This window comes from Siphateles boraxobius, unplaced genomic scaffold (genome assembly GCF_051911475.1).
Source record: "Siphateles boraxobius isolate OS27281-9 unplaced genomic scaffold, OSU_SipBor_1 25, whole genome shotgun sequence".
NCBI classification, from domain to species: domain Eukaryota; kingdom Metazoa; phylum Chordata; class Actinopteri; order Cypriniformes; family Leuciscidae; genus Siphateles; species Siphateles boraxobius.
In genome coordinates, this window is record NW_027508866.1 from 8,333,646 (window position 1) to 8,353,678 (window position 20,033).

Here is a 20,033-nt window from a genome sequence, read left to right on the forward strand (position 1 = left end):
CCACGAGGCGCCAAAGCGGGGCTTTTTTTGTAACCCACGTGAACATTCGAGGTCACACCCATTTAATAACGCTTAATATTAAGTCAGAACTATTTTATAGGTGTAAGTATGCATGCAACAATTATTTTAACCCCACCGGTAACATTTGACTTTGAAGGATATAATAAAAGTTATAATAAAATATAACTTATTTATAATAAAAACAACAACATTTCATATTATGGCTACAGATTTTAATTTCAGTTTGCTCTTCTAAAAGATCTCATAAAACACAACCACCGTTTACATGTATTAATATTTAAATAGATTTATAATAAATTCTGTTTGGTAATTATTGTTTCCCAGTTTACTATTCTATTTCAGTATTGTAATTAAGTGATTTAATGTTGTTGAAACCTTTTTAGAAAAGGCATACGATTTGTTTTGTAGAAGGATTTAAACTAGTTTTTCGAGGAGTAACATGCTTACTTTGCTGAATTTAAATTTGTAAATAAATGAATGATTTAATATGGCATCTTGAAGCTGTAATTATAGGCCTCAGGATTAATAAATAATGTACCAGTAAAATAACCAAGCTTTGTGATATGGCAATAAAAATCTTTAGTAAATGCAATATGCATAACCGTTAAATCTGTAATGCATATTTTTAAATTCTTTATAGTAATATTATTAAAAGTAATAACATAGTGTCAAACAAAGGGTATTTAACAATTTATTTGACCATCCAAATTGATTTAATATAACATTTTACCAAAGATGAAGAACAGAAAACATAAGATGTTTATATTTTTGCAGAAATGTTTTTAATTCTGAAAAACACAGAACAATTTCAAGACACAATCATGGAGCTGGACAGGAAAATATATTTTTAATGTTTTCAAATCAATTCAAATTGGGGGTACATGTATTTATACAATGTTAAATGAAACAGTAGGACAATAAGAAAAGGATTGAGTCCTGGTAATCTTGGCTGACTGTACATGAAGAGCAAAAGTAACAAAATAATAGCTGCAAAATTACAAGCTGCTGATTGACAAGCAGAGTCATCATACTGCCACAAATAAGTCTGTACTGCTACTCCTGTAATCAATCACGTTTCTCCGATGGCTCACTATCTGGATACATTTTCAAATATGTCTCCACCATGTTGTCCAAATCATGCTTAATAGCAGAGTTAATATAGAACAGGGCCATATTCTTGTTTCTGTGATGCACGGGTGTATCTTCCAGGTACGTTGTCAGTCGTTGTTTCGCAGTGCTGCAATTCTCATTTGTCAGAGCAAAGACCGGCAGATTGTACAGGACTTTCAGGAGAGCACACACATTGGGGAAGAACTTCACATCGGACAGCTGGAGTGTCTCGTAGATGGTCGATGGCAATACAACATCTTTACCTCCATGCTTCCATTTGATCTTCCAGCAGTGCAACTCGGCAGGAAAGGTGTCCGGGTTCAGCAGGTCATCTTTATAAATGTCTGCACTGGTCTCCTCTGTGGTGTTGAACTTCAACTGTCCCATGATGGCAGGGACAAGTGACAAGGACTTCAAGGCCTTCAGATGATTTTCAGAGAAAAGGTCAGCGAGCTCCTTAATCACATGGGTGACCACAGGAAGGGTGACTTGCTCTTTATAGTAGATTTCAGGTTGGATTTCCTCACCAGACGTTGGTCGTTTTCTGAAGTACAGCCTGGGAACTTTTACCGGGATTTCAAGGGCTGCAGCCAGGTTGACAGCCTCCTCGAACCAGAACTCATGGTAGACCTCGATATTATCGTAAACCTCATTCAGAGAATGCAGAACAGCAGTTAGACTGTTAGATGCGAAGAAGACCTCATTCGTTTGCCCTTGCAGATTCTTACCAAAGGCTCTGGAGAAAGAAAGGGCGTTTTTCAGCACCACTAACGTCATGACGAATTCAAAATCGGCCAATGCCTCGGATATGATGAAGGCATTGTGCGCCACTTCATCGTTCCATTTGTGATCTTCGTTGTCATGGACGCTATCCATGCAAAGCAGGAGAGACTCCAGAAGGTCAACAGCTACTTCAAATGTATCGTGCTGCTCGGTCCATTTCGAGGAACACGCCTCCTTGAGGACACTGGCTTTATCTTCATTTCCCTGGTAGTAGATCGAAATAGCACTATCCAGCTGATTTTGCAACAAGGGCGATTTACTGAAAAATGCATCCAGCTTTTTCAGGGTAGACATGACGAGATGCACTGCTGTGAACGTCATTGTGTTCGCCAGGCAGATGTTCAAGGAACAATTGGAGCTAGGGGTGAGAACGGCTAGTGGGTGTAGCTCAGCTATTCTGGCCACCACCGCTTTGACCTTCGTAGTGGACACACCAGAACACAAATACGCCTGTCCTCTGCAATACTGCATGTCCAGGCCACATTTCTCGGTCACTTCAGCAACAAGCCTCTCGGTGATAGCCTCCACATCACCTTCGAAGAGCAGGAATCCGACGAATTCCTCCCGGAGGCTGTTGGTCTTGTCCACAAAACGTACGAACAATGGGAGATGGCTCTCTCTGCCTATCTCAACCAGGTTGTCTACAACCAAAGAGAAGAAGCGTCCTTCTTTAACATCAGCCAAAAGCTCTTCAAGAATGCACTTTTCCATCACTTCCAGCATCTGCTGCAATTGAGTGGAGGAGCAGTACTCGAGGTTTACAGGCGACCCCTCAAACTTCTTTCTGAGGAATTCGTCGCCTGCGTTTATCCGGTACTCCAGCAGTGCCTGGAAGTTGCTGGGAGTGAAGCTTTTGCTTCTGGGTTCTTTGTCAGAGTGCCCATGCAGAGGGATGTTCTGTGTGCCCATCATCACGACAACATCAAACAGAGACTTGAGATACTCTTTATTCAGCGTTTCCTCATCAATGACCTGAGGGCTGCTGTCAACCCCATCACCATTTTTGCTCGCACTGATCTCTTTGGTTGTTGTCTCACTATTATCTTTAGATTCCTCACTTTGGGAGTCCGCTAAAAATGTAAAAACAACATTTGTGTAAATTTAGTAATCATTTTGTATTGTGGAATACATGTATATATAAAGAATGCCAAATAGCTATATTACAGCACTACTAAAAAATGAACACAGTTTTATTTCAAATTTCAGATTTTGCTAGAGAGGTATGTAAATATGTGAGAAAAACTATATTGCAATGCCTAGATAGTTCTGAATCATAAAACAAAGACACAAACAAAACACAAAAGCAACTCACATTTATTCTTCTTCGCTTCAGGGGCATCCTTATTTTCAGTCTGTTAAAGAATTTGGTATGTTTTTAATAAACCACTCACATTCAGTATTTATACAAAATTGAATTTCAAATTTACTTTGAAATCTAAAGAGATATAATAATACAGTACACTATCAACATGGATTAAAACATGCTGAGCAACTAATTACCTCATTATTTGACCGTTTGAAGGAAGGATTGTCAAATATGGTTGGTACCGCAGTATCCTTTAGTACAGTCCTGAAAGGGCTCTGGGTAATAATCACAATAATGTGCAATGCAATAAGTTAGTAATCGCACACTATTTATTGATGGAAAGTTGTGATGTCAAGCTGTAGCGTCCAATAGTTGTACATGCTATACTTATCTATACAGCAATTTCTAATACTTGTATAATTACTATAAATGCATTTTTTGAATGTTAGATTTTGAAAAATATTACATTTAAGTGTAACAGCACCTAAAGCATAGCCTTTTTCCATTATACATTTACAAATTCATGTAATTTTAAAGGTTTTAAAACTAATTTTATATTTTTAAAGTAACTTACGGTTTTGGTAATCAAGTTGGGTTCAAAGTGCCTTGCACACAGTCTGTGGTATTTGTTCAGATGGTCCGGCGTTTTGTCTTTCAGGTCTGAGCGGCTGCAGTTTTCCACCCACTTCTTACATCTAGGGAATAAATATGACATGAATGGAGCATCATAGCAGTTATTAAGTACAATGATGTAAACATGTAAGGTTCTATCTGTGTAATATAGTGCCTATTTTTGTCTTTCTACTGTATTACACAATGTTGATTGTGCCTGGCTGCTAATACACAACATTCACACTGAGATCAATAAAGTTCATATAACGTTTACAGCATATGACAGATGAATACATTCAATCTGTGTTGTAACAGCCAGTTGGGCTAACATATAGACTTCCCTATCCAATATGAACAACAGTAGTGCTGAGTAAAACTGGGCTGTCTGGTGAATAACTTTTAGTTCTGTAATACTACTACTTTGTGTAGTAACGTTATATAAACACTGTTTCAAATATGACAGACTTGCATCTGATATTTAAGCAAGCTAACTTGCTCAGGATATCTCTGCATAGTCTGTACTGGTAAATAAATGAAGTTAAATGAAAGTTAAACGCGAAATCCTATCGTCTGGCTAACAAAGAGTAAGATAGATGAGGAAAACATGTGTAATACCTCTCAGGGTCCCGTGGAAACCTGAAGAACGCCAGCACCGAGTGAGTGCTGTTCCGGGAGCAGTTCAGCGCCGCGCAGAAATTAGGCATCGTGCGTTCACTCTGAGTCGAATCTTAATAGCGAATCCAGTTCATTTGACTCACTGTTATGATATTCCGTTCAGAAAGTTTTAAAAAATTAGTTTTATAGACTAATAAAGCGGTAAATTGATCTGCACTCTAGTGCTTTGTGTGGCCTGGAGGATAAGCGCGTTGGAGTTCGTCTCCGTCCCACAATGCTTTGCTCTCGCAACGCGAGTTCAAATTCCCAGCCAATCAGCGTGCGCTTACGGAAAGCAACTGGCGGCAGTTAGGGAGGAACCTGAATAAATCATAGATTCGAATAAAAATAATGTTATGAGAAATGTATAAAGTAACCGCTATCACAAAAAGGAAAAAAAAATTGACTTCAAAAGAAAAAGTCCAGTCACCATTTGATTTCCTTGCATCTCTCATATAATAAACGTGAATGGTGACTGAAACTGTCATTCTGCACATCTCTATTTGCAATTTACAGAAGCCAACATGACAGTGAATAAACTACATTTGCCATTTTGAACAAATAAACCCTTCAGTACGTAATAAAATCAATATTTGTAGTATGTTAATAATAACACTGAGGATCTTTTTTTTTTTTACAATGAAATATTCTTTATTAAGATGTTTTAGGTCATAGTAGTGATCAAAAGAATGGTTAAAATACAGTTGAATGCTCATCTTGCCTTTAAAAAGACATGGTCAGTATGGGTTAAATTAAATCCTCATTTGAACAGTTTAGTTTATTAATACGATAAATGACTGCACGTTCAAAACAATTACACATTTAAAAGTGAGAAAATTAACAACTGAACAAATAACAATTTCAAACTTCTTACAAACAGAAATTACATAAGTGAAGGGCAACACATTCTTTGGTTTGATAATTTTTTGATACTGCCCAAAAAAGACCAACAACAAAACAAATCCTACTTTTTCCAACCGTGTCAATTTTCTCACCAACAAAAGGAGTGTAGAGTTAAAATGCAACAAAATACAGAAATAGCTCTTTATATATACACACTGCATGAGCCTTGTTAGCATAGCATATTTTCACAATAGTGCCTATAAATCAAATTATTGTCATTAAACTTAACCCATTGCAGTTAATAGATTACTCCAAGTAGCAGCCGAATGCAACAAACACTTAAATATTAAAATAAAGCGTTTTTAATAGTAGCACATAGAATACTTCAAATGTAGGCGTTATATATGCTATAAATGTCCAATTTGAAAGTGACATTAGTGTTGTATGAACTTATATTGTTTAACTGCATACTTTCGCAAAGTCTATAGGCTGATCAGGAAGGTCTTCGAGGAGAGCCGGGTTTTTTCTATAGATGTAAGCACTCGCATCTGCATCGTCCATCTGCACCAGCTCAGCCAATGAGGAGACACAAGTGTCATGGTCATTCAGCATACCTGGCAGACGAGAGGACGTGCGCTGGATTCGTGTTGATCGTCGCACAGGTGTCAGAAACTTTAGGTCTTTGATGGTGCTTTTGCGTCGCGAGCCACTGGCTGATGCGGTTTCGCAATCGATTCTCTTTTTCACGCTAAAAGGGGATGAAGAGAAAACCAAATTAATATTTAAACATCATAAAACCCGTTCACACCTAGGACAATAACTATAACAATAATTCTAAAGTTTTAATAATCATTCTAATTACCCCAAACTCACCTTTGCAGATATGGAGTCGTTTTCACATTGTATTTGACAATGGAAGCCCCTGCCATCTCTGGTGTGGCACTCATCTCATCATCACTGTCATCTTCACTCTCAAATGCCTTTTTCTCCTTAGGTTCCTGATCATCCTCCTCCATCTTTATGTCAGCCTTCTTAGTGTCCTCTGTAGTGTCGCTCTCTGAGCTTTCCTCATATCTCAGTTCTTCCTCTTCCAGAATTTCAAACACTTCATCCATTTTGTACTCCTGCACTTGTCCTGCCAACGCATCAGCATTTATGCCTGTTGAAGATGGGCAAAAACATGAGCAATTTATGAAAATCACATCACAACTACAAATTGGTTTACTCTAGTAATATTATACTAGAATTCATTTGCAATTACTGCAAAAAGAATTCACATGAGACTCACCATCTTCACAGGATGAGGGTGTCTCCATTGCCTCCAGTTTATCGCACAAGTTTATCACCAACTGTAAGACAGAAATAAGTTATAAAATGACTATACAAATGATCAAGTGTGTATGTGACAAATAAAGACTCTTATAGTTCTTACCGACTCCATCCTTATCTCTGGGTCGACCGGCAGATCCATGTCACTGTTGTCCAGCAAGTCTAGTGTGGTATTCAAAATATTGCTTGCTCCGGTAGAATACACTGGTTTATTGTTGGGGACTTTAATATTATCAGTTTGGTTGTTGGTCTGCAATGCAGGGGTTGGTTTTACAGCCTCAGTTTGGATGACAGGATTAGACTTGGCACCAATCGGGGCTTTGGCTTTAGTTTTAGGCTGTGGAGCTGGTTTTTGTGAAAGGGTTGCCGACTTTTCTGAGACCGGAGGCCTCTTCAGAGTCTTTCCCTTAGATGCCAGCCACTCTGCAAGCTTTGCTCTGAAAGCAGAATATAAATTAAACATTAGATAACCACATTAATATATCCTTTGCTATCAGTGAACTGTCACACTTGTCTAACTATACTTGATAAGGTTTTGCATGCAGGATATGACTGAAGTTTCTAAAATAATCAACCATTCAAAAGTTTGGTGCTATGTTTTTTTAAAGAAGTCTCTTATGCACACCAAGGCAACATCTAAATTTATTTGATCAAAAATAATTTAATTTAAAATAACATTTCAAAACATTTTACAATGTAATTTATCCCTATGATAGCCAAGATTCATTTTCAGTAGCCATTTCTCCAGTCTTTAGGATCACATGACCCTCCAGAAATAATTCGAATAAGCACATTTTCTTATTATCAGATTTTAAAACAGCGCTGCTTGATATTTTTCTGGAATCCATGATATCTTTTAATCTGGGTTTATTTGCAACTTTATACATTACTGTCACTTATGATTCATTTTATTCCTTGCAGAATAAAAGTATTAGTTTCTGTCTTTTTAATTATAATAATCTTACCTTCTTAACTTTTTTAATGGCAGTGTATATATACACAACTCACCTTCTCTCTTCAGCGGTATTCATTTGCACTTTGTACTGGCTGACTGTACTAGTGACAGGTCTGCGGACATTCTGTTCAGTGGTGGCTGGTTTGGGTTTCGCCATCTCTTGCTTCTTTGAAGCGGTGGGTCTGATGGCCGAGCGCCCTGTAGCCAGAGGGGCTGGCCTGGGGGGAACACAAACCCGCGGGGCACCTGCTTGAGAGATGGAGCCTGGGACCTTCTGAAGTATCCGATTATGGGAAACTGACTTCTGGACTGGTTTTACAGTGGCATTCAGCAGGACATCAGAAACAGATTTCGGTCTAGATAAGTTGACCCTGGGTTTAGTGGACGCCGGCAGGGAAGTGACAGACTTGGACCGGACTTTAGGCAATTCAGGTTTTGGAATCACTTTAATTTCCGTGGTCTTCGCATCACCACTGGGTTTTCTGAAACAGTCTATTTTAGACTGTACCACACGGCCCTTATATGTACCAGGTTTGGATTTCTGAATGGCAGAGACAGTAGAAGGAGGTTTTTGAACTTCTTCCACAAGCTTTCTGTGTCTTACAGTCTGCTGCGTACGGAAGGCCTGGCTTAGTGTGTTGCGCTTTGTAGGATCAGCATCATTAGTTTTGGTCTTCAGTCTAACATCCTTTTCTCGCTCTGTTTTTCCAGAGTTATCCTCCTTAAGATCATTCTTTGACTGAAGAGGTAGCGATTTATTTATCACTCTTTGTTTTGATACAATACTGCAGACTTGTTTTTTTGGGCCACAAACTGGTTTATTGTTCTCCTTGTTATTCTAAATATAAGTAATAAAAGAGTAAAATTGAGCAAACTACACTTCATGCATACTTACAGACATTTTACACATGTACATGTGAGAAATAAATGTTCTAAATCTATGAAAGAGCTGGTCTGCTTCACAAATGCAATGTTACCTTTCTCGTCACCATCGACTCCATTCTGTGCGTCAGGGAAAGGACAGTTCTTCAAAGATGATGATGATCTTCCCTGCAGAACATCATAAAATGTTATTTTAGATTTATATACTAAGAGTAAACTAACTTTTTAAGTTAACTTTTGTTTTTTATTTTATTTTAAATTTAAGTAAATTTTCTTGTTCTTGACTTCACTTTTATAAAGAGTTAACGTTATACAATACATGATTGGGACTTTTTATAACTGCATTTTAGTAGCTGACAATACCCAAAAGGCTCCTGCATTTAATAAAATATGCAATACACTAACGTTAGTCTCAAAGCTAGATTTGTCAAAATTTATGACAAATATTTCATACGTCTATTTCTGATGACGCTAACGTTAGGTAACGTTAAGAGAAAACCATACTTTGTTTTAAAATGGAAACAGGTGGTGGAGGCACTCAGACATATATGATACCTATAAACATGTTGAACATATTATCTAAAAATAATCAGCGGGTTAACGTTACTACGTTACTTTACCAAATAAGTCCCTATTATTCTAACACGCTTCAAAAAGATGGCAATACTCATAAATAAATGCTAACGGTTGACATAACTACATCTACTTACGTTATCTGAGGCTTCTTCAATCAGTCAGGCAAGACAAGTATAGGTATCTCAGATTAAAAAATGAATTAGAAGAGCATTTATCCTAAACCATTCACAAACAGAGCACGCTCTTTCAAACAGAGATTTGAGTTCAGCGCGGCGAACTGTCGGATTGGCGATGACCGTTTGTGAGTCACTCTAGCCGACGGAATGTATTGGCTGTTTTTGATCACGTGATAAAACTAGAGTCGGCCCCACCCCTTTTCTGAAAACTGGGTGCTGCCTGATTTGAACCAAAATAAAATTCCTCTAATAACTGCTTAGTGTTTTGGACGAACGAACCCACTTGACCTAAATTCCAGTCTAATCACATTAATGTTTAGTGAAAGTTTAAAAAGATGAGAGGTAAATTGTGTTCATGGTTTTTGCTAGTTAAATAACATACGCGCAAGGACAATGACTTATCCAACATGTAGCATGTCTTTGAAAAGTATTTATACTACACCTGCAGTGCATACCTACAAAATGTAGCTACTCGATTAAAAGTTTGGACGCATTCTCAGTTCATGTCTCTAGACTGGAGGCTAGTTGTCCACATGGGTCATAAAAAATCACATTCAGCCACAAGATGGCAGAAGATTCCACAATCTTGATGCCCTTAACCAGCTCTACGATTCGTATTAGAAGCCCATTTAAACAGTATGACTGTAAAATTTGCCTTCATTTCAGTGTATGATAATGAGTAAATAAGGAGCTTATATGTCTCCAACTGTGACCTCAAATTGCTTCCCTCGAGGTTTCCACTTTAATTAATACAATATATAATTCATGAGACATTTTGCTGACAGCATGCTTTTGTGAGGTCTGTCACACATGTATGGTCATTCATGCCCTTTATTCATTTTAAATAAAGAAGGGCAACTAATTTACGTTGTATGTAATTGTGTTTCTGGACTCATTTCGATACCAAAAAGAAGGTTGGATAACCAAGCAAGCATGATCAACATTTTGGTTATTCTGTTTAAGTGGACATGGGCCATGAAAAGCATTGTTTTCTGTTATGCACAATAAGATTTAAAATGGACATGGCTCTAAACATCAAAAACAAAATCAACCATTCCCTGTTTTGTATTTAATCTACACTAAACCTTGTCACATACTATCAGGCAAATTCAGTGAGGGATAATAGAATTGCTACCTTTATGTCTATCACAATGCATCTTGAATCTTTTAGTCACCATGAAATCAAAATTGACCATTCTTCTTTTAGGGAATATTGCAGTGTTTGCTATAAATAATATCATCATGCTATTATTGAATAGATTATAGCCTATGTGCAGATCATTACTTTAAAAAAACAAAACATGCACGCTTTTTTCTTGTTTGAGAAGCAGTTTCACTCAGAAATACATCACAATAGGGAAGAAAAGACTATTGCAACTTATTTTTAATGACGACTTTAAGGCTGGAAAACACAACATGGCTTTTGCCCAGATTTTTGCCCCGAATTACAATGCTAGTTGGCGAAAATAGCTAGCTGCTGATGTTGGGCAGTTAAAGTTGACATATTATGCAGAAAAGTAGTGTAGTGTATGGACATTGGGCACAGAATCCGATTCTTTAGCTTCAGACTATGAATAGCCTACTATCACTATGAAGACATTGGGCCCTATCTTGCACCCGGCGCAAATGACTTTGTACACTGACGCATGTATCATTCCTATTTTACACCCGCGCAAAGCGGACTTTTCCCTCCACAGACACACGTCGGTTAACTAAGAAATACACTTGCGCTCCCCGGGGCGGTTCAGCGCAAAGAGGAGGCGTGTTCCGGCGCAAACTTTCACTCATGCTATTTTGCTGTTCTATAAAACAATTGCGCCACTGACCAGAAAAAAACTAGTCTAAAGTCAATGGCGCGTTGCGCGTACATTCAGATGCTATTTTAAGCGCGTTTGCTTGGCCATAATACAGAGTGTGAACAACGCGCATACACTGTAGATTATTCTCTCATCTACACAGATGCATTTAACTTTTTGCAAATGATACATTATTATAAGGAAAAATTTTAAAACACGAGGGAAATCATTGTTGTGTCCATGACGATGGGGAAAATAGCCATAAAGCTTACACATTTACCCAAATTATTATATGCATGTTTAACCGAAGCTAATTTGGGTGGGTTTGTCCCATCCCTAATGTCACTTCTCTTTCTTTTACGGCCCTGACAAGAACATTGATCTCCTCGGCTGAGAACCGATTCTGAAGCGCCTGGTAAATGCGCCGTTATAATAGTAGCTATTGCGCCATGGAACAAGCGCACCTCGTTCATCATGCTCTTAAAGGGAATGTGATATAAAGCTCTTATTGGTATGTTTCCCGTGACGCCCAAACCACACCTATGAATAATGAAGCTACTTCAGAACCCCTTTTAGATTTGCGCCAGGCGCAAGAGGCATTTATCCCGCCGGGAAAATAGCAACAGCGCCGGGATCCGCCCACAAAGTTACTTGCGCTTTGACACTTGCGTTTCAGATCGTTAAAATAGGGCCCTATATGTTCTATTTCCTAGCAACAAAGGGACATGTTTCTGCATGAGTTTGTTGTGTTCAGAAAAACTTGAATGTCTGGTAGTGTGTGATCCTCAGTCATTCAGTGTATGATGCCTAGTTTTTCTCTGTAACCTTTTACAAAGTCAGCAAGTGCATGTTGCCTACTACCTAGTATGTTATAAGTTGAACAGATTTTCAGTGTATTCCAGCCTTCCAGTTATCGATTGTTGTGAAATGACCTCAGATAAGTTCATTATTTCTATTAAGATCCATTCACACTAAGAACGATAACTATAAAGATACTAGAATTATAAATATTGGTGTCCACACCAGCACACGATAAGACGATAACTTCCAAAACTAGTTTTGTCATCGGCTGCTTTAAATGCTTGTGCTCCTCAAAGTTGAATGGATTCAGATTGCCGTCAGATTTCGATACCACACCAGTCTAAAACAGTGTTGTGAATATGAAATATCTGGCCAAAGGCATCTGACCATCTTATTCGAGACAATACAGGTGTAGGAGCAATGGGACATGGACCATATAGTGAGGTGTCTAACAAAACTATTGATGTACGAAGAAATCAGAGCAGTGATGAGATGACCTTAATACATATGGACAGCTTGTTTTCCCTGAAGTCAGCCAGATTCTGCTTGTCTTTGCTGAACAAAGTGATAAATATATCAAAACTCCACCATGTGTGACATTGATTTTCTGTTGCCTTACATTCACTGCAGCTCTCCAACATTGGCCTTTTCTTCTCACTGACAGGTTTAGCTTAATCAAGGAGGAAACCTTGAACCTTTCCTCCACTCAGTCAAGTGTTAAACCAGGGGGAGGTTTGATGAAATGCTGTGATTATCGATAACAGTTCATCTTATTCAGGCAGGCATATGCATTCCTAAAACAACAGCTGACTGCAGTGTGTGTGTGACGGTTTGCTGATAGTGCTAAATGGGAACAGCAGATAGTCAATAACTTCTGATCAGCCTTTACATCTTCCTGCAGTGTGGATCCCTGCAGATTCACATTCCAGCGGCGAATTCTCCAGCACTGCATCTCCCTGTCGGAAATGAACACTAGGCAATCCATCATTCGAAAAGAGAAAGATACAGGTTAAAAATACACAGATCATGCAGATAAGAAATGACGTTTACCGAGTCTCTGTTTAAGGTTAAAATAAAAGGCATTAAAAACACAAATGCACTAACATGAATGATTTATGCTCAACAACTGAGTTTAAATCTCAGTATTTATTTACAAATACAGTGAAATTTAATAGACATGTATGCATGTGATATATAAAAGTTGTAAATAACAGACAAATATATCAGACAATATATTGTTAAACATACAATTGGGAAATACACAGTCTGTTTGAGATGTATATTGTTGCAGCGGAGACATTTAAGTCAATAGCAGGACATGATTGAATGCATGATATAGAATAGGTTATTATAATATCACAATGTACTAAAATGCAACAACTTAAGCCACCAAGAATACTGTTCTTACACAAACAAAACAGATAAATGAGAGTAATACAGTAAGTCCTTTTCAACTAAAAAGGTCAAACGTCAATAGGCCATTTGACACATTTCTTTTTGATCACTTCAAATGCAAAAGATTCCAATGCAGGTCAAAGGTCAGTCACAGAAAAATTCTCAAGGGGGAACTGCCGTGGAAAGGTCAACGTTCAGTCATGTCTCCTTGTATATGATAAGTGTTAGGGAAGCGGACTGGATGTACAAGCTCTCTGAATCGGAGAATGAAAGTCATGCCCGTATATGTGGTGATCATAGTTTCCTCTACTGTTGTTTTGTCTTCCACATGTTTAGTAAGGGTAGTGTTTCTGTTTCTTCCCTGCGAAACATGCCATCCACGTGCACAACAGCATGGCCAGCACAGCCCCAGCCCCGGTGCAATAATAAGCCCATCCGATCTCACAAGAACCTGGAAGAAACATAAACCACATATTCAAAAGTTGGCCTACCTATTTTTAAAATAAAATAAAATGTATTCATGTATTTTAACCATGGTACAGAATTTCTTTACTTTAATAATTTGTGGAAATTAGATTTGTGGAAGTTAGTGCGCGCACACACACACACACACACACACACACACACACACACACACACACACACACACACACACACACACACACACACACACACACACACACACACACACACACACACACACACACACACACACACACACACACACACACACACACACATATATAATGTGCAAAATCTAGAAATATTTGGGGTTGCTAAGATACATTTATCAAAAATGCAGTAAAAATAGTAATATTGTCAAAAGGTACTACAATTAAGAATAACTGTTTTCTATTTTAATATATTTTTAAATGTAGTTTATTTCTGTGATCAAAGCTGAATTTTCAGCATCATTACTCAAGTCTTCAGTGTCACATGATCCTTCTTATATCATTGTAATATGAGGATTTGGTGCTCAAGAAACATTTATTATTATTATCAGTGTTGAAAACATTTGTGCTGCTTAATATTTTTGTGGAAAAAAAAATTCAAAAGAACATCATTTATTTGAACATTATAAATGTCTTACTGTCATTTTTAATCAAATGCTGGATAAAAGTATTAAGTTCTTTAAAAAAATCTTACTGATGCCAAGCTTTGAAATGGTAGTGTATATAAATTGTAATAAGTCTCATATACTGTAGATTGATATCTAATATTTTTAAATTTCGATATTGGTACACCCCTACTTTGTCTTCTAGGCCTAAATTATAATGTGAAATTTTGCATCTCAATATATATACCAACGTACCAAGATCGAATTGGTCAGAACTGTTGCTGCAAGTCTGCCTGACCTCTTCACTGTCCCATCCTAAAGGATACAGGGCACATCCAGATCCGATCAGCAGCCCTGCGGAGAGAAAAATCACACTATGAATACAAAGAGACCCAAACATACACAAGAAGTAGAACTTTAAGACATGACTAAGAGAGCTCACATTTCCCCGCTGTGAGGAGAAGAGCGTGATATCTCCTGAAAAATAGATGATAGCCATGAAAGCCATGATAGCTTCATATGCATTCTGTCATCGGTCTGAAAAGCTATTATTTGTTTTACGGCAAACAACGCAGGATCATTAGCTTGTTTTTTTCCCATTTGAAACAGATACTCTATCACACGCAAATGCAAACACACACCTCCGCAGAGACAATAAAGCACAAATCTTGTTTTCATCTGGGCTCAAGATCCAAACAGCCATGAAAATATGATAATGAATGCAGCAAGTTGCTTATTTATAAATGAGCTTCTTGGGAATTATTTCATATTTCCCCTTTCATGTTCTTATAAATCGAGCAAAAATAAACATTTTTTGTAATTCCCACCACAAATATATAAAAGTTATAATATATAATAGTTTCACTGTGGCTCCTCCTCTCTAGTGATCTAGAAATTATATGAAAATAAGTAGATATACAGTGACTTTGCCTTGTCTAACCGTGTGCATGGAACATATTTAGCAGTTAGTGCTGTTGTGTGCATACTATGTGTGCCATGTTATTTGGTTCTCTTTGTGTCTGCTTACAAATGATGGGTGTGTGATCATCTCAAGTTGTCTGTGCAGAGTAGTTTTGGTCTGAGTCTGAGATAATGAAAGGACAGAGGACTGAACACAAAGAACACTCCCACACAGCCGTGCAAGCTAAGTAACAAAGATCCCAGTAACAAAGATTATTTTTGGAATGAAGCACTTTCATTTGATGTCATGGATATTCTTTGATATAAAAAAGTCTAGATTCCGACATTATTATTCCAGTTCTATAGGAATCGCTCCAAGTTATACGTTTCAAAACTTGCCTTTGTCTTTAAAATTCTTCAAATGTCTTCTTTTCCCTGCATCCATTCAAGCAGGCCTGAAAATCCATTACACTGAGTCAGGCACTTATAAAAATGACATTCTACTTCAGAGTTCAAAATGACAAAGGAATACAGAATCAAGGGAAATAGCCTTTTACGTGATTCAGTTTCCTGTATCCTGCAATCAGAGAAGTTATAAACGAGTAATCGATAAGTCGATATTGGGCAAGTCTATTATGTGGATGTGAGAGCATGAAAAGAATGCCAACTTATGCAGAAATTAACTTTATGGATTGCAGTGGCATACTCATTTAACTCGCTGACACGTGGTTGAGCACGTATGGTAAGGTTGCGAGTACAGCAGTTCTCCTTGACAAGACAGAAATGGACTGTTGCAGTACTGTGAAACAAGGAGGTCCTTTGGTCACAGAAAAAGTGAGGAAAAATTGACAGTGATAAATTGAATAAGAGGGACGGAGAGCTGCACACTCAGAATATGAAAAAAGCAGCTTATTGGCCTGCAATGGGCTTCTGGTTGCACTGTGTTTTCAAAGTCATATTACCACTAGCATTGGGAAAGTTCTTAAATAGTTATAAATATACATGCCTGAAGCTGAATTACCATATTCGGAAAAGCACAGAAAATGAATAGCGCATTCTATGGAGCCCCTAAAAGGACATGGTTTGGCTTGCTTACATTAATTGCCCAGGTAGAGGATTTTATGCGCAACAGGTCTTGAGAGTCATTGACAAATATATTATTTTGTAAAACGTGTGGTCAGAACAGCCGCTTCCTATTCACAGAGTATGTGATTGTAAATTCTAAATCGAAAGTGAAAAGCGTGCGCGCATTCCAAAGTGATTTCAGTTACACTTTAGTTGAATGTGTCTCTGTTACAGTGTAATTATACATTTAAGTTCTGAGTAATAGTAAATAACTATGTGTACTTACTATAGGGTTAGGGTAGGATAAGGGTTTGGTTTAGGGTTGGTTGAATACAATTATGCCTAATTTATGGTTATTACTACAGTAAATACATGTAACGTGTAACAAGGACACATTAAAATAAAGTGTTACCGCAATTTCAATACCCCGCATATTGATTACGACTCGGATGCCCGCAAATTATATACAATATAATTACTCAACTATATAAATATGCGAGACGCAAAAGCATTGAAAGCAAAAAGATTGAAAGTATTTTTACTCCCATCTCATATTTTTTCCATTACCATGTCCCTTTATAGCCTGGCTCCACCCTCCTACGTACTTCCGCTCAATTTTCATTTTCCTTCAGTACTAGGTCTGGGATTGTGCTGTAGTCTTTGGTTTTCTCCGATCAATTTTTTTACCGGGCCAATCAGTGAACAGAGGGAGTGGCTGAGAACGATGACGTTTATGTTGTGCGTTTTAACAAAAGTTAATTTTAATCGAAGGGTGTGCAGTAAAATATAAAAGTGCTCTAGATAACTACATACAAAACAGTATGCACTACGCAATGCTTAGTACAAATATGTACTACACAACTAGACTAAACTAGGCACTATGCACTACAAAACAAGTATGCACTAGGTAGAATTCCCTGCAAAAATGTACTACACAACTAGACTAAACCAGACACTGTGCATTACAAATGTAGAATATAATAAGTAGGATGCGCAACAAAAATAGTATGCATTGCACTAGTAAGTCTACATTACGAAAAAAAAAAAAAAAACGAAGCATAAAAACTAATAATCATGAGGTAGAGTGCATGAAATTGTGTGCAAAGCTGACTACTGCAGTTGCAGTTGTGCATGTGAGTAATATATACTGGATCTGAACAGATTTAACACAATTTTTTTTTTATCTAAAAGTGAAGGAAACAGTGGATACATTGAATCATTAGATAATGATCTCATGAAATGGCATGTGTGTGTTTACTTCATATGTGTTTGAATAACAGGATGAAAAGGAAAACCATTATGTGTACTGGGCAAAGTCTCTTATCTGTAGCTGCTACACATATGGAGGAAATCAGTTATAAAGATGCATGTGAGAGAGAAGCAAAGGAGAAAAGAATCGAGCATAGGAGACACTACTTCTGAGCATCTCGTCTCTAAGGATTCTCATGTTGCTCAAATATAAAGATCAAGCTCTACCCTGAAACCCATAATCCTGTTTTAAACCCTCATCTAAACACGATTCTCAGCCTGCATAGAGAGTGGCAGGGTTTTGAATTTTCATTCAGTCCACAAAAACAGTGATCAACTTCAATCTTCTAACTCTCGCGTCACATGCGTTGCTAATACTTGGGCTTTCAGAACCCTGAAATAGAATGAGTATATAGTTTTATATCAAGTGGATTAGTATTCAATTCAGGGAAACCCAATTAAGTGCCTAGGGAAATGGTATGATGCATCCTTGACCGACAGATGCAACTTTTCTAGGACAGAGAAACAGGCAGATGTATGGCTGAGCAAGATCGAGGGGTCAGGACTGCAAGGGAAGTTCAAGACCTGGCTCTTCCAGCACGGTCTGTTACCACGACTCATGTGGCTACTGACACTTTATGAAGTACCTATGACAGCAGTGGAAGGAGTCGAGAGGCGAGTTAACAAACATCTTCGCAAGTGGCTCGGAATCCCACCAAGCTTTACGTCAGTTGGGCTATATACCAGGTCTGGTCAAGTACAGCTACCCCTATCATCAGTGATGGAAGAGTTCAAGGTGGCAAAGTGCCGGTCTGGGATGATGTACCAAGACTCCACTGATGAAAAAGTCAGAAAAGCAGGCGTCACTACGAGATCAGGACGCAAATGGCGGGCTGACACATCAGTGGCGCAAGCGGAAAAGCGCATTGAAGCTGAAGGACATCATTGGGAACCCATCCGTAGGGAGGCAAGGACTCGGGTCCACCCACTTCCAGCAGTGGGGTAAAGCAGACCCAGGGCAGAGGAGGGACATGATTCAAGCCGAGGTCCGACACCTGGAGGAAGAAAGTGCAAGGCCGGCAACATTCATTCAGTTCATCAGAGAAGGGGTGAAACCACCAGCCCCTGAGAGGAGAGAAAAGAGCATCTTGCAAGTAGCACAATCCTGGGAGATGAGGGTGGACCTGGGAAGGAAACTAGTCTTCACCCAGGTTGTGCAAACATCACTGAGGCCGGACGTGGTCCTATGGTCTGAGGAGGTAAGGAAGATAATCTTGATTGAGCTGACGGTCCCGTGGGAAGACGGGTGCGAGGAGGCCTATGAGCGGAAAGCCACTAAGTATCAGGACCTCGTTGAGCAGTGGAGGGCCAAAGGGTGGCAGACCTGGCTATTCCTGGTTGAGGTCGGGTGTAGGGGTTTCTCGGCGCAGTCTGTGTGGAAGACACTCACAGCTCTGGGTATAGCAGGAAGGGAGAGGAAGGCAGCTGTCCGTAGGTTGGGTGAGGCAGCAGAAAGAGTGTCTTGCTGGCTCTGGAATAGAAGGGAGGAGTTGAGCTGGGGCCAGGAGGAGGTGGGCAGTGACTGGCCATCACTGCCGACCCGCCAACTGGAGGGTGTTGTGGTTCAGGGTCGAAACACCCCGTGAAGGTTGGATGCCACCTGATGACATCATTTTTATTTGAGAAAAAATGGAAGTTGCTGCAATCGGGGAAGAAACTGTGGCTCTTTTATCCAACATAATTAAAGATTTGCATCTCAGAGCACACAGATGAAACACAATAAACGCTGTCTTGTTATATTGCGTTCGGATGCCTGGTGTTTGGGAACGCAATCATGTGAGACACTTCTGGGACATTATACCAAATCATCTGATCAAAGACTTTGGCTCAAGCATTTCAGAATGACCAAACCAACATTTGAGATGCTGTGAAATTGAAATTGAGAAATTGAAATCACATTCTCTGTTTAGGCAAAGTTTTTTGTTGCGTATTATTGAAGGATTTATGTGGTAAATGCGTTTCCATCATAGATTATGTCGTCTTATCGGATAAAAAATGTATCCGCCTCAACTGAGAGCCTACGTTTTTTTTATACGCATTTTTAGAATTTATGCTCATCTTGGCATTTCCATACATGGTTTTTTATGCAATATCCCAAAATGCACAGAAAAATAGGTGGATGGAAAACATAGCTACTGGAAGGTACATAGCTACTGATAAAGAGTGCAGAGATGTATTAGAGAATTAAAATATATATATATATATAACCAAAATTAGTAATATAGAAGTGTATTATAAACCACAATAACAATCTATAAAACTAAGAAAAAATATACACAGATATTTCATAGCATAAAAAAAATATCTTAAAATAACTTGCACCCCTGCTTGGGGAAAACAGGTTGGAATAGGTTGTTTTCTAGATGTGATAAGTAATAGCTGTAGTTTTTGTGCAACACACACGGCAGATGGTCTATTGTCAACTCTACAGTGCTCACACAGCCTGACAACACCTCAGGAAATG

General features: G+C 38.5%; 3 protein-coding genes across 3 annotated transcripts in view; all 3 read right to left on the reverse strand.

The window, feature by feature from the left end:
- Nucleotides 1-786: 786 nt before the first annotated feature.
- thap12a (THAP domain containing 12a) lies at nt 787-4,754 on the reverse strand. The gene is made up of 5 exons (XM_077242369.1): nt 4,448-4,754; nt 3,795-3,915; nt 3,415-3,495; nt 3,227-3,266; nt 787-2,984 (listed from the first exon to the last, which is right to left on the reverse strand). The coding sequence occupies exons 1-5, from the start codon at nt 4,534-4,536 to the stop codon at nt 1,087-1,089; spliced, it is 2,229 nt and encodes a 742-aa protein (XP_077098484.1). The 5' UTR covers nt 4,537-4,754; the 3' UTR covers nt 787-1,086.
- Nucleotides 4,755-5,110: 356 nt separating this feature from the next.
- LOC143749821 (cytoskeleton-associated protein 2) lies at nt 5,111-9,350 on the reverse strand. Its single transcript, XM_077242370.1, has 7 exons — nt 9,206-9,350; nt 8,591-8,663; nt 7,667-8,451; nt 6,762-7,095; nt 6,618-6,678; nt 6,203-6,488; nt 5,111-6,077 (listed from the first exon to the last, which is right to left on the reverse strand). The coding sequence occupies exons 2-7, from the start codon at nt 8,612-8,614 to the stop codon at nt 5,789-5,791; spliced, it is 1,779 nt and encodes a 592-aa protein (XP_077098485.1). The 5' UTR covers nt 8,615-8,663; nt 9,206-9,350; the 3' UTR covers nt 5,111-5,788.
- A 3,625-nt stretch (nt 9,351-12,975) lies between these two features.
- lhfpl6 (LHFPL tetraspan subfamily member 6) overlaps nt 12,976-20,033 on the reverse strand; it is a 32,562-nt gene continuing 25,504 nt past the window's right edge. Inside the window, exons 3-4 of the mRNA XM_077242423.1 lie at nt 14,552-14,650; nt 12,976-13,690 (exon numbers count right to left, since the gene is read on the reverse strand). Coding sequence (XP_077098538.1) covers nt 13,572-13,690; nt 14,552-14,650 — 218 coding nt within the window. The 3' untranslated portion in view covers nt 12,976-13,571. The remainder of the gene's footprint in view (nt 13,691-14,551; nt 14,651-20,033) is intronic.

Coding starts and splice junctions, on each gene's coding strand:
- LOC143749821 (XM_077242370.1), bottom strand. CDS start 8,614: ATGGAGTCGATGGTGACGAGAAAG. Junction 6,679..6,761: donor CAGAGATAAGGATGGAGTCG/GTAAGAACTATA, acceptor TCTGTCTTACAG/TTGGTGATAAACTTGTGCGA. Junction 6,489..6,617: donor ACCCTCATCCTGTGAAGATG/GTGAGTCTCATG, acceptor CATCTTCAACAG/GCATAAATGCTGATGCGTTG.
- thap12a (XM_077242369.1), bottom strand. CDS start 4,536: ATGCCTAATTTCTGCGCGGCGCTGAACTGCTCCCGGAACAGCACTCAC. Junction 3,267..3,414: donor TCAAACGGTCAAATAATGAG/GTAATTAGTTGC, acceptor ATTCTTTAACAG/ACTGAAAATAAGGATGCCCC. Junction 2,985..3,226: donor TGAAGCGAAGAAGAATAAAT/GTGAGTTGCTTT, acceptor TTACATTTTTAG/CGGACTCCCAAAGTGAGGAA.